The sequence below is a fragment of the Nelumbo nucifera genome, chromosome 1 (genome assembly GCF_055504915.1).
Source record: "Nelumbo nucifera cultivar China Antique chromosome 1, China Antique-T2T, whole genome shotgun sequence".
NCBI classification, from domain to species: Eukaryota; Viridiplantae; Streptophyta; class Magnoliopsida; order Proteales; family Nelumbonaceae; genus Nelumbo; species Nelumbo nucifera.
In genome coordinates this window covers 47,496,621-47,508,690 of record NC_142649.1, presented here as the reverse complement: position 1 = coordinate 47,508,690, position 12,070 = coordinate 47,496,621, and the positions used below count along the sequence as shown (strand labels likewise).

General features: G+C 39.6%; 1 protein-coding gene across 6 annotated transcripts in view; it reads right to left on the bottom strand.

Moving 5' to 3' along the window:
• LOC104590423 (putative acyl-activating enzyme 16, chloroplastic) overlaps window positions 1-12,070 on the bottom strand; it is a 120,105-nt gene that overhangs the window by 76,288 nt on the left and 31,747 nt on the right. For all 6 annotated transcript variants that reach the window (XR_016081371.1, XR_016081372.1, XR_016081370.1 and 3 more), the window contains exon 6: window positions 7,523-7,641. Coding sequence is in view for 3 of the 6 variants with exons in the window: in XM_088896643.1 (XP_088752769.1) it covers window positions 7,523-7,641 (119 nt within the window). In the remaining 3 variants the exon portion in view is untranslated. The remainder of the gene's footprint in view (window positions 1-7,522; window positions 7,642-12,070) is intronic.

Below are 12,070 nucleotides of genomic sequence, written 5' to 3'. Positions count from 1 at the left end.
AATTTTCATAAAAATTATAAATTTCATATTCAAGTATAGAAAATCAATATATTCTTGAAAAGAAAAGGAAGAAAGAAAATAATCATAAAAAAAATAGGTTCTGACCCCTGTTTTTTCTGTAGGAAAATAAGAAAAGAAAAGATAGAAGAAGAACAAGAAGACAGAATGCACCAAATGAATATTTTAGTTTAATAATGTCTATTTTATTGTTATATTTTGAAAAAAATTAGAATAGAAAAGTACTTCATAGCGCCATGTATAAATTATCTTGGTGATTAAGAGAGGCAACCCTCCATGAGCACTTTGTTGTCTAGGTGCTGACTAGACAACTATGAAATTAACAGGGTTAAAAGTGGAAATCTAAAGTCTAAGAGTCAATAAAATAGAGACTGAAACTCTCTTTTAAATAATATTAATTAATTATGGGACTAAAAGCAAAAGAATAGGGGCATTCTTGGCATTTGAAAGATTTAACATCAACTAAACAAAGGGAGTGAAACTCTCTATTTACATATATAACAAAATGTGAGAACTCTGAAAATTATTCACTTGAAATAACTAATCACATATCAGATAGGTAAATAAAATGAATTATGGGTAGCATTTTTGTTGAGATAACACCATATGGGATGGGATGTGGAAGGGTATTAATGTAGGACTTTGATAACTTTGTCTCCACTTGTAAAATTGAATTTGAGAAAAGAGGGTGAGGTTTTGGGCAAAGTTTTAAAGGTGACAAGGCAAGGCATGGTGAAAGATGGGTGACTTCTCACCTAGGTGATGGATTTTTTTGAATAAAAACCATGAATCCTAGGGAAATTCTGTAGGTTCAGTAGAAACCACTGATTGCAGTTTTAGATGAATTCCTTCTGAAGAGAAAGAAGAAGATGAAGAGTTTCAGCAGTAGAGAGAAGAGAGGAGAAGAAAAAGGGAGTGGGATGTCAACCAGAATTGAATTAGTTCTGGCCGCCAACCCCTCTTTGTATTATATACTCAAATTAAAAGAATAAGAGATTACAAGAATGCCCTTAGTAGGGCAGCTACTTAAGTAGCTGAACAGTCACAACTTAAAAAGCATAAACTAATGGGCCTAAAGCCCAATAACTTCCTAACTTAATAACTTCAAAATAAAAGACAAATAACTGGGCCCAATAACTAGAAATTAGCCCAACTCAACACTCCCCTTCAAGTTGGGAGTAAATGTTGCACATTCCCAACTTGCGTAGGTCATACTCCAGCTTGTTCCTTGCAACAACTTTTGTGAGAACATCAGCAAGCTGCAAATCAGAAGCAATGTATGGGAGACAAACTTCCCCAGAAGTCACCCTTTCTTTGATGAAATGTCTATCCACTTCAATGTGCTTTGTCCGGTCATGCTGAACTGGGTTATGGGCAATGTTAATTGCTGCCTGATTATCACAGTACAGCATCATAGGTTCTTTTGCCTTTACACCAATCTCTCCTAACAAGGAACGGATCCAGAGAAGTTCTGGAACTCCATGTGCCATGGCCCTGTATTCAGATTCTACACTTGATCTTGCAACCACTGTCAGTTTCTTACTTCTCCAAAAGACTAGGTTACCCCAAACAAGGGTGTAGACTCCTGAAGTAGATTTCCTGTCATCAAGGCATCCTGCCTAATCAGCATATGTATAAGCATCTAGCTTCAACTGTCCATGATCAACAAATAGTATGCCTCTGCCTGGGTGTCCCTTCAGATAAGCAAGAATCCTGTCAACAACCTCCCAATGTTGGACTCGTGGGGCATGCATGTATTGACTCACCACACTCACTGCATAGGAGATGTCTGGTCTTGTCAGACACAAATACAGCAGCCGCTCCACAAGTCTTTGATATCTCCCAATGTCCTTTACCAGCTCACCTTCTGATGCATTGATTCTGTGATTCTGATCAATAGGAATACTAACTGCCTTTGTTCCAAGCTTCCCTGTTTCTTGTAGAAGATCCATAACATACTTCCTCTGAGAAATAAAGATTGCATGTTTTGATCTTGCAACTTCAATGCCCAAGAAGTACCTAAGCTCTCTGAGATCCTTAATTTCAAATTCCTTGTGTAGATTCTTCTTCAAACTATCAATCTCACTTAGGTCATTTCTTGTAACAACAATATCATCCACATAAACAATTAGCACTGACACCAAGGATCCCCTCCGCTTCACAAACTAGGTATAGTCAGATTGAGTATGAGTGTAGCCCAATGCAACCAAGGCCTTCTTGAACCTATCAAACCATGCTCTGGGAGACTGCTTTAAACCATAAAGTGACTTCTTAAGTCTGCATACCTTCCCCTTTTCAGCATCACTGTACAAACCACCAAGAAGATCCATATACACTTCCTCTTGCAGATCTCCATTTAGAAAAGCATTTTTCACATCAAGTTGAAACAAGGGCCAAGAGTATGTGGCAGCAAAAGAAGGAAGTATCCGAAAAGAAGTTATCTTTGCAACTGGTGCAAAGGTCTCTAAGTAATCAATGCCATAGGTCTATATCTACCCTTTAGCAACAAGTCTGACCTTATACCTTTCTATACTTCCATCTTCCTTATATTTGGCTGTGTAAACTCATCTGCATCCAACAGTCTCCTTGCCCTTCGGTAGATCCACAATCTCCCATGTCTGGTTCTTAATTAAGGCTTCCATCTCTTCCTGCATAGCTCTCTTCCACTCAGGTTTGGAGAGAGCCTCATTGACACCTTTGGGTATAGTCACAGAGTCAAGAGAGGAAAGGAAAGCACAGTAGGAAGGAAAAAGTCCACTGTAGGATAGATACTATGAAATACAATGAGCAGTACGCTTTCTCTTCCATTTATGAGAGCAATAGAAAGATCCAAGTTATCTGTAATGGGATTAGTAGAATCAATGGGAACCGAAACAGTAGAGGGATCAAGAGGAATACTTGAAGCCGTGTTAGCAGAATCTGGAGTCTCCAAGGAACCGACAGGAAGTGATGTGAGTTGTTCTTCTGCAATGGAATCAACCTCCCTGTGAAGTCTCTGTCGTGAGTAACACTGAGAAGCAGGACGCAAAGGAGGTGGTAAGGTAGGTGACATAGGAGGATCAGACACAGGAGTGGAAACAGGAACTGGAACTGGAAGAGGAATAGATTGTTCACTCACTTCCCCAAAACACTCCCCCTGAGAAGGATTCTTCGAGAAGAAGGATGTGGACTCAAAAAAGGTGACATCCATAGTAACATACCGACTCCCAGAAACTGGATCATAGCAACAGTACCCTTTCTGATTTTCTGCATATCCAAGGAAGACACACTTCTTTGACTTCGGATCAAGCTTTAAGTAGTGAGGACCAAGAATATGTGCAAAGCAAACACACCCAAACACCCTGAGAGGAATACGGAACATCTCCCCTCAGGAAAAAGGAGACTGAATGGTGTTCTGAATCCAAGTATACGGGAGGGCACCCTATTAATCAAAAAGATAGTTATGAGAACTGCATCACCCGAAAACCGCATTGGAGCAGTAGCTGTGATCATCATGCTTCTTGCAATCTCAACAATGTGTTTGTTCTTCCTCTCTGCAACACCATTCTACTAGGGATTGTAGGAACAACTACTCTGATGGACAACACCATATTCTAACAGATACAAAGCAAGGTGCTTTTCAAAATATTCCTTGGCATTTTTTATCTGAACACCTTAATTCGTATCCCAAACTGTGTTAGCACCATCTAATGAAATTGTCGAACCAAGGATGGTACCTCATCTCAAGATCTTATTAAGTAAATCCAAGAATATCGAGAAAAATCATCCACAAATAAGAGAAAATATCGATAGCCACCCATAGAAGGAACATGATATGGTCCCCACACATTAGAATCAATAACACCAAAAGTAGATGAACATCTTTTATTACTAGCTTTAAAGGAATGTCTATAATGTTTTCCAAGCTGACAACCTTCACACTCTAGACTAGACAAATTAACAAACTCAAAAAGCTTTGGAAAAAAGAAATTCAAAGAAGAAAAAGACAAATGACCCAAATGATTATGCCAAAGCATGATCTAACTTGTAGATCCCGACCCACTATCCCTGCTGACATGATGACCCTGATGATGAGGAAGCACATCCAGAAGGTAGATTCCATTCACTTCATGACCACTTCCAATCGTCCTCTTTGAATCTAAATCCTACAAAATACAATGACCAGGAGAAAAAATTACAAAACAGTTCAGGTTCTTAGTCAAACTACTAACAGATAACAGGTTAGTACTCAATCTGGGAACATGAAGGATAGAGGGAAGGGAAATGGAATCATTAATCTTGACAAACCCCTCCCTAGCACTGGGAACATGAGATCCATCAGCTATGGAGACTCTGTCTCTAGCAGAACAAAGCTGGTAAGAGGAAAAGATAGTGGAACTATGGGTCATGTGCTCTGAGGCTCCAGAATATATAATCCAAGGAGATCCCTCATTGCCTGTAGTAGAAACATAATTTGCAATGGCATGTGAACTACCTATGTGAGCAAAGGAAGTAGAGTGTGCTCCACCAGAACCACCTGTAACTGGCTATCCACCTGTTACTGAATTAGGACTGACTGTATCCTACTGATTCGAGAACTGCCCATATCTCTCAAGTTCGGCCCTCACTACAGAAGTTGCAACAGACTCCAAAGTAGTTGTAGTAGGAGGAGCCAGTATGTCACTAGTGACTGCCATGTGAGCATTTCCCTTCTTGTTTTTAAGTCTGCTTGGCACTAGATAAGGATGAAGCCTCCGGCAGGTATCTCTCGTGTGTTTAGGCTTCTTACAGTTGTCACAAATCAAATCCTTTTTGTCTTCCTTCTTGATTTCACTACCACCCCGGTCTCCACCTTGTTTAGGTTTCACAGTGCTAACCATGGTTAATTGATCAAAAACAGAAATTTTCATCATCACATTTCTCCTGCTCTCTTCCCCTGATACAAAGGCATATGCCTAAGAGAGAGTAACACTGTCCCTGGAAAGAATATGTTGTTTTGCAATATCATACATGGGTTTTAGGCCAGCAAGAAATTCAAAAACCCTATACTTCTCAATGAGCTTCTGGTAGGCAGCTACATCCTTAGTGGTTTCCCAAACAACTGTCTCCAAATGGTCAATCTCTTGCCACAGGGTATTAAGGGCTGAAAAGTAAACAACAATAGGTCTATCTCCTTGCCTTGTAGCAATAATTTGATTCCTCAACTGATAGGTCCTAGCAACATTCTCACTCTGTGAGTAGGTTTCTGCAACCCCATCCCATATTTCCTTAGTTGTATTTGCCCACAAAAAATTCTTACTTATATGGGGCAGCATCGAATTACACAGTCAAGTCATCACCATATAATTTTCCTATACCCACCGGGAGCTGTTAGTTCGGGTTTCACTTTCTCACCAGTGATATACCCTAACTTCCCGCGAGCACCAATGGCCATCTTTACAGATTGTGACAATTCTAAGTAATTTGAACCATCCAACTTAATTGTAGTAATGGTCCCAGCCCTGAAAAGGTCTCCGATACCTCCTCCCACTGGTCCCATTTCACTCCCGGGTTTGTTTTCAACTTCATTACCCTCCATAATTCTCAAAAGGGGGTTAGAAGGTTACTGTAAGATGAAAGAATATCAAATAAATCACTTTTGGTACCACCGACACCCTTCTGGTGCCCTAGATGATCTTCCCACAAAAGATTCCTTTTCTGCGGGACGGGAGAAAAGAGAGAAGAGGCAGCTGCTCTCTCCAAAGACCTCCAAAACAGGCAAGACTTGAACCGCCCCCTTCAGAAAACTCCAAGGAACCCTAAAAAATTAGGGTACCACTTCCTAGGTCAAAATTGAAGAGTCCAATAGAAATAGGACTCTTCCCCTTTCTCCAGTTTTTCCTGAATTTGATGGGAAACCCTAGACCAGCTACAAGGCAAAACAGATCCACCAAAAAATCCAAAAACTAGGCTTACCTGAAATCTTTGATCAGCCTCTCAAATCACCATGCAATCGGCCGATCTAGGGCTGCATGATAGAACAACTCAAGGAACCTTCGGCCTGCTCTGATATCAAGTAGAAATCACTGATTGCAGTTTTAGATGAATTCCTTGTGAAGAGAAAGAAGATGAAGAGTTTCAGCAGTAGAGAGAAGAGAGGAGAAGAAAAGAGGAGTGGGATGTCAACCAGAATTGAATTAGTTCCGGCCACCAATCCCTCTTTATATTATATACTCAAATTAAAAGAATAAGAGATTACAAGAATGCCCTTAGTAGGGCAGCTACTTAAGTAGCTGAACAGTCCCAACTTAAAAAACATAAACTAATGGGCCTAAAGCCCAATAACTTCCTAACTTAAAAACTTAAAAGTAAAAGACAAATAACTGGGCCCAATAACTAGAAATCGGCCCAACTCAATAGGTTCCATAGCAAGTAGTAGCCATCCTTCACTGGTAATTGCCTATAATCTTCATAAAAAAATGTAGAAACTTCATTTAAAACATAGAAAATGAACATACTAATGATTGGACAAAGTAATTATCAGGATGTGTTATTGGACAAAATTTCGAGTTCTTCCTTTCTTATTGGTTCATGTTTTGAAGTCTTCAAGGGTTCAAAACAGCATACATGTTGCACGGACCCTATCAAATAAGAAACTAATAAAAACAATCTAGTAATTGAACTCACAAACTGAATAATTTAGTTTTATAATGTCTTTTATTATTACAATATCAAAAAATTAAAAATGTAAAAATATATAATACACCATGTGCAAAATATCCTCTGTGGCGTCTTGTTGCAGAGGTGCCTGCCTAGGCATTGCCTTAACAACTATTTTTTCCCTGCACTAAAATACCATGCATCTCCTTGATGTATGTAGGTGGACCATGTGGCTTTCTGCGTCTATTCATAGACTACAAGAAGCCAGAGGAGGTGTGGGACATTTTATTCATCATTTTCAGGGCCAACTAGCAATGCCCTCCATGCCTCTCTTGTAAATTCAACAATGAATGTGGATTCAATTTGAAAAGAAAGATTCACTTGCTTAGATCTTTACAATACTTGTCTTTTGAGGCTTATGGAACAAGAGAAATCATAGAATATTTGAAGAATTGATTCTTGAATTGAAAGATTTCAGAGACATTCAAAGAATTGATTTTAGAAGGCAATAGGATGAGACTGTGAGACACTAAGTGTTAATTCTATTTTCTTTTCTTCTTTATTTTATCATATGTATCTATGTATCAAGTTAAAACGCAGCACTAATATATATATTAGGATTGCAAAAACATTAATGATTTTGGTAATGGATCGATGCACAAATATTTTCAAACCTAACAGATCTCTCTTCTCTTACACAAAATTAAATGTCACTTTGGAATATGGACCATTTTTAACATCAGTCCATGTAACAGACACACATATCACTTATCTACAAAAGAAACCAAGATTTTGAACCTTGTTCTTTTTCTTTTGGAAAGATAAATTTTTGGATCTTTATATATGTGTGTGTGTGTGTGTCGTTAGCAAGAGACCATAGACAAACCTGATGCAATAGATTCTGATGTGAAAGCATAACACCCTTCGGGGCACCAGTGGTTCCGCTTGTATAAACAAGTGTAGCAGTATCATCAGAGCTGATAGTTTCATAAATATGGAGTCCACCTACAAATAAATTAGTTAAAGAATTTTTATCCCAGACAGTAACAGGTCAAACATGCACAAAATGTGGATGTAAGAAAATCCCACCATAGGGAAAATAACAAAGATTGTGACGCAGAGTAGAAATAATTTGAGCTGTTACATTCACTAATCAAATAAGTAGCACACATTTAAGCAATTTAACTAGGCAACTGTAGTGAGAATGGGCCGAATGGGCCTTAGTGCTCTTTATTTTTATTTTAAGTAGTGTTTATGTTATTTTGTTAGTTATGGGCCCATTTTGCATCTTTGATTATTTCTTTAGTGCTGGCTGCCCCATTAAGGGCATCCAAGTAATTGTACTCATTCTTAGAATGAAGATTAATAAAAGTTATGTAAGGGGGCTAGAGAGAAGTGTTTGAATTCTCCTTTTCTCTCTTTCTTCCTCTTCTTCTTCCACAACCTCTTGCTGAAACTTCTTTCTTTCTTCTTCTTCTTTCTCTCTTCATTATTTTTCTTCCATTATCTGAATTATTGCAGGTGTAATTACGACTTGGTATCAGAGCTGGTTCTCCCTATCGATTTTTTCTCCTTTCTTTGCCCATACACAGTGTGTATGGAGAACTGATCGGTTGATCAACCAGCTACTTATGCAGCCCAGTTAGGAGGGATTTTGGAGAGTTTTGTGGAGGTTTTCATCCTTAGTTGAAGCCCAAGGAAGGTTCTTGGAGATTTTTCCTGAAAACCCTAGATAACTAAAGAAATCAAGTTACAGGTTGTAGAGATAGTTTGAACCTGGCGCTTGGGGATTAGAGGTAAGCCTTTTGATTTCTATTGAGGGCAGTTTTAGTTGGATTGAGTTCTGGAATCTTTGGAAGGGGCGGTTGAAGTTTCTCACTTTCTCCCCATCCTGTAGGGTCTTATGAAACCCTAATTTTGGGGGTTTGAAGGGTTGTTCTTTGCTTAGAACAGTAAATCTAGCCTAGTAAAGCCCTAATTTGATTTTTGTTTGCATCCGTTTACTCAATGGAGCAAACTGAATGAGAGACCAAATATTCCATAGATTCCGAGTTTGGACATGGGAGTCGGTGGAGAATCTTTTTGGAGCTATGACTACTGTGAAGTTAGATGGGACCAATTATTTAGCCTGGTCTCTATCTATTAAGATACATGTGTGCAGAAGAGGAAAATGGGGTTACATTACCGGAAGCAAGAAGAAACCGGAGGAGGATGACCTTACCTATGAAAGGTGGATGCAAGAAAACTACATAGTAGTGGGTTGGTTAGTGAATTCTATGCAACCACACATTAGTTAACATTACCTGTGGATGGAAACTGCAAAAGAAGTGTGGAATAGTGTCACAGAGACTTATTCCCAAAAGCTTAATGTTGCTTGGCCTACAAATTGAAGCATGATGTGAATAATCTAAGACAAGGGGAAAAGCCCTTAGCTGTGTACTATTCTATGCTGAAATCGCTTTGGCAAGAGATTGATTTGATGGAGACTATTGTTTGGGGTTGCACAAAGGATGCAAAAATATATAGGAAGTTGGTGGAGAGAAATCGGTTCTTTGAGTTCCTCACTAGACTCAACTCAGAGTATGATATTGTGAAGTAGAATGTTTTAGCAAAGGATGAGGTGACTTTTTCTCAGGTGTATGCTATGGTGAGTAGTGAGGAGAGTAGAAGACAGGTCCAGACTGTTGAAACGCAGGTTGACCACTATGCCAATGCTGGGATGAAGCTGAAGATTAACACTAGGAAGAAAGATGTTATCTGTAAATACTGCAAGAAGCCTAAACACACAAAAGACACATGTTGGAAGCTGCATCCAGAGCTCATTCCTACTAGACTCAAGAAAGAAATTGTTTGAAAAAAGTTTGAAACTGGAAAAAGTGGAAATGCAAATGTAGCCACCTCTTCACGGAATGAACAAGGACAGGGTGGAGAGAAGTCAATGGGAGAACAGCTTGCAACTGCCATGGCTGAATATGAGAACTATGGCCGAATTATCATTCATTTGAAGTCCATTTCTACAGCTCCTTCAGAGACTGTTCCTTCCTTTGCATATGCTCACTCATAAAATCCCTTGGATAATTGATTCTAGTGCTTTTGACCATATGACCAGTATTTCCTAGTTATTCACCTCTTACCAACTCCTTTCTGGTCGGGATAAGATATCCCTTCCTAATGGCTCTCTTGACCCTATCACGGGAAAGGGAGACATTAAGACCTCTAATGCCCTGACCTTATCATATGTTCTTCATGTACCTAAACTTAATACCAATTTGCTTTCAGTTAGTAATTTGACTAAATCTCTAAATTGTAGTGTGACCTTTTTCCCTTCATATTGTGTTTTTTAGGACATAGAATCTCAGAAGGTGATTAGAAGTGGCCATGAACCGAATGGGATCTATCTGTTAGACATGCTTGAGCAGAGGCAAGTACAACCTAAGAGAACTGCTTTTGTTTCAGAGTCCACTAGTCGTATTATGTTATGTTATAGTCACTTGGGTCATTTGTCTTTTTCTTCATTGAGTTAATTGTTTCCAAAGTTATTTAAAGGAATTAGTCTACCAGGTCTTCATTGTAAGAACACTTATCCTTCAAGTAATAAAAGGTCGATTATTCCTTTTAATATTGTTCACTCTGATGTGTGGGTGCCTTACCATTTACCATACATGGGTGGCTATAGATATTTCATCCTGTTTATTGATGATTTTTCACGATATACTTTGATTTACCTTTCACGATACCCGCATCAAAATATTCCGATCAGACAATGCTAAGGAATATTTTGAGAAGGACCTTACCTCCTATCTTGAGATGTTTGGGGTTGTTCATTAGAGCTCTTGTGCCCATACTCCCCAACAAAATGGAGTAGTGGAGAGGAAAAATAGACACATTGTGGAAGTTGCAAGGAGCATTCTTTTTGCTACCCATGTTCCTATGAAGTTTTGGGGTGATGCAGTTTTAATAGCTACCTACCTTATTAACTACACGCCTTCTCAAGCCTTGGGATTAAAATCTCCTTTTGGAGTCCTCTTTCCTGGTGTTGAGATTTTCTCTATTCCTCTACAGGTTTTTAGTTGCACTTGTTGTGCCCACATTCCCAATTCCAAAAGACACAAGTTTGATCCCATGGCTCAGAAGTGTATCTTCCTTGGTTATGCCTCCACACAGAAAGGGTACTATTGCTTTGATCCCATTAGTGGCACCGACTTTGTCTCCATGGATGTCACCTTTGCAGAGTTATTTCCTTTTTATAGTTGTTCTTCTGAGGGGGAGAGATCTCTTGAGTTGTTTTCTTCATCTCTCCCCTTGTCATCTCCAATTGAGTCTTGTGTCGAGTCCTCCACAATTACCCCCTATTCCCGTAGAGGGATCCTCTCGTTTGAGGTCTTCCATACTTGCTCCTCCCCCTCTTCCTGCTACTCTTCCGATTTTTCCCACTCATCCTATTCTCCAGAGGTGGTACCAACGGCAAAGGCGAAGGCAAACACAAGTTGATCCCACACCTCAAGTTGAGTCTCAGGTTCTTCTAATTACTGAAGAGAGGAGATGTCCATCACCTCCTCCATTAGCACCCTCATTTCCGAACCTTGTGTTAGACAGTTTTGTATGCCCTTAGCTTCAATCATTTTGATGTACTTTTGTTGTTTAGTGGAAATAAATAAAGTGCATGTTTGATTCATGTTGTTTGGTTTAATTCTGTGTAAAACCCTAAAACTGGACATTTGTAGAGACTCATGTTAGTTTTAAATGTTCACAGCCGTTGGATAAGTCTGGGGAGATTTATCCTGCCAAGGCTGATACTGGTGTGCCACCAAGTGTTGGGATGGCCTGTCTCAGCCATCAGGGTAAGACCCGAGGCACATACAGCATGGGATTACTTGAATCCTTGAACCGGACCAGATTTCCAGTCTTGCCCTGGACCTTGGAGATAGATGGGCAAAACTGGAAAGTTACACCTGACCCCTAGACTCGATTATGACACTTCACTAGGTGTTGGATCAGGCTGCCTTTGATATGCCAATCAGTGAGATCCTTAGTGGGGATCAAAACCTGGGTATGTTGGGGCAGTTTGAGAATTCATCTGAGTGGGTGGTCATAGTGACAGAATCAGCCACTTTGTCGGACAAAGGGTAATGATCGGGAATGCACTCTCTCTGATGGAAACCAAACTGCCGGCAGTTGATTTCAATCGTTGGAATTTTGTTTTTGCAAAATTAATATATTTACATATATATGTACGGTTTCAAAATGTTTGCAAATGGTTTTAATTCCCGGGATCCATGCAAGAGGAGAGTGCGGCACTGTTCCTTGCAGCCGAGGGAGAGGTCCTCTCTTGTCGGGCAGTGCTTGATCATTAAGGGCTGAGAGGTTAAGTGTAAGACCATTTAGGACAATACCTGATGGGCTAATCTTGCACCTGCCCACAGTCCCTGGGTTT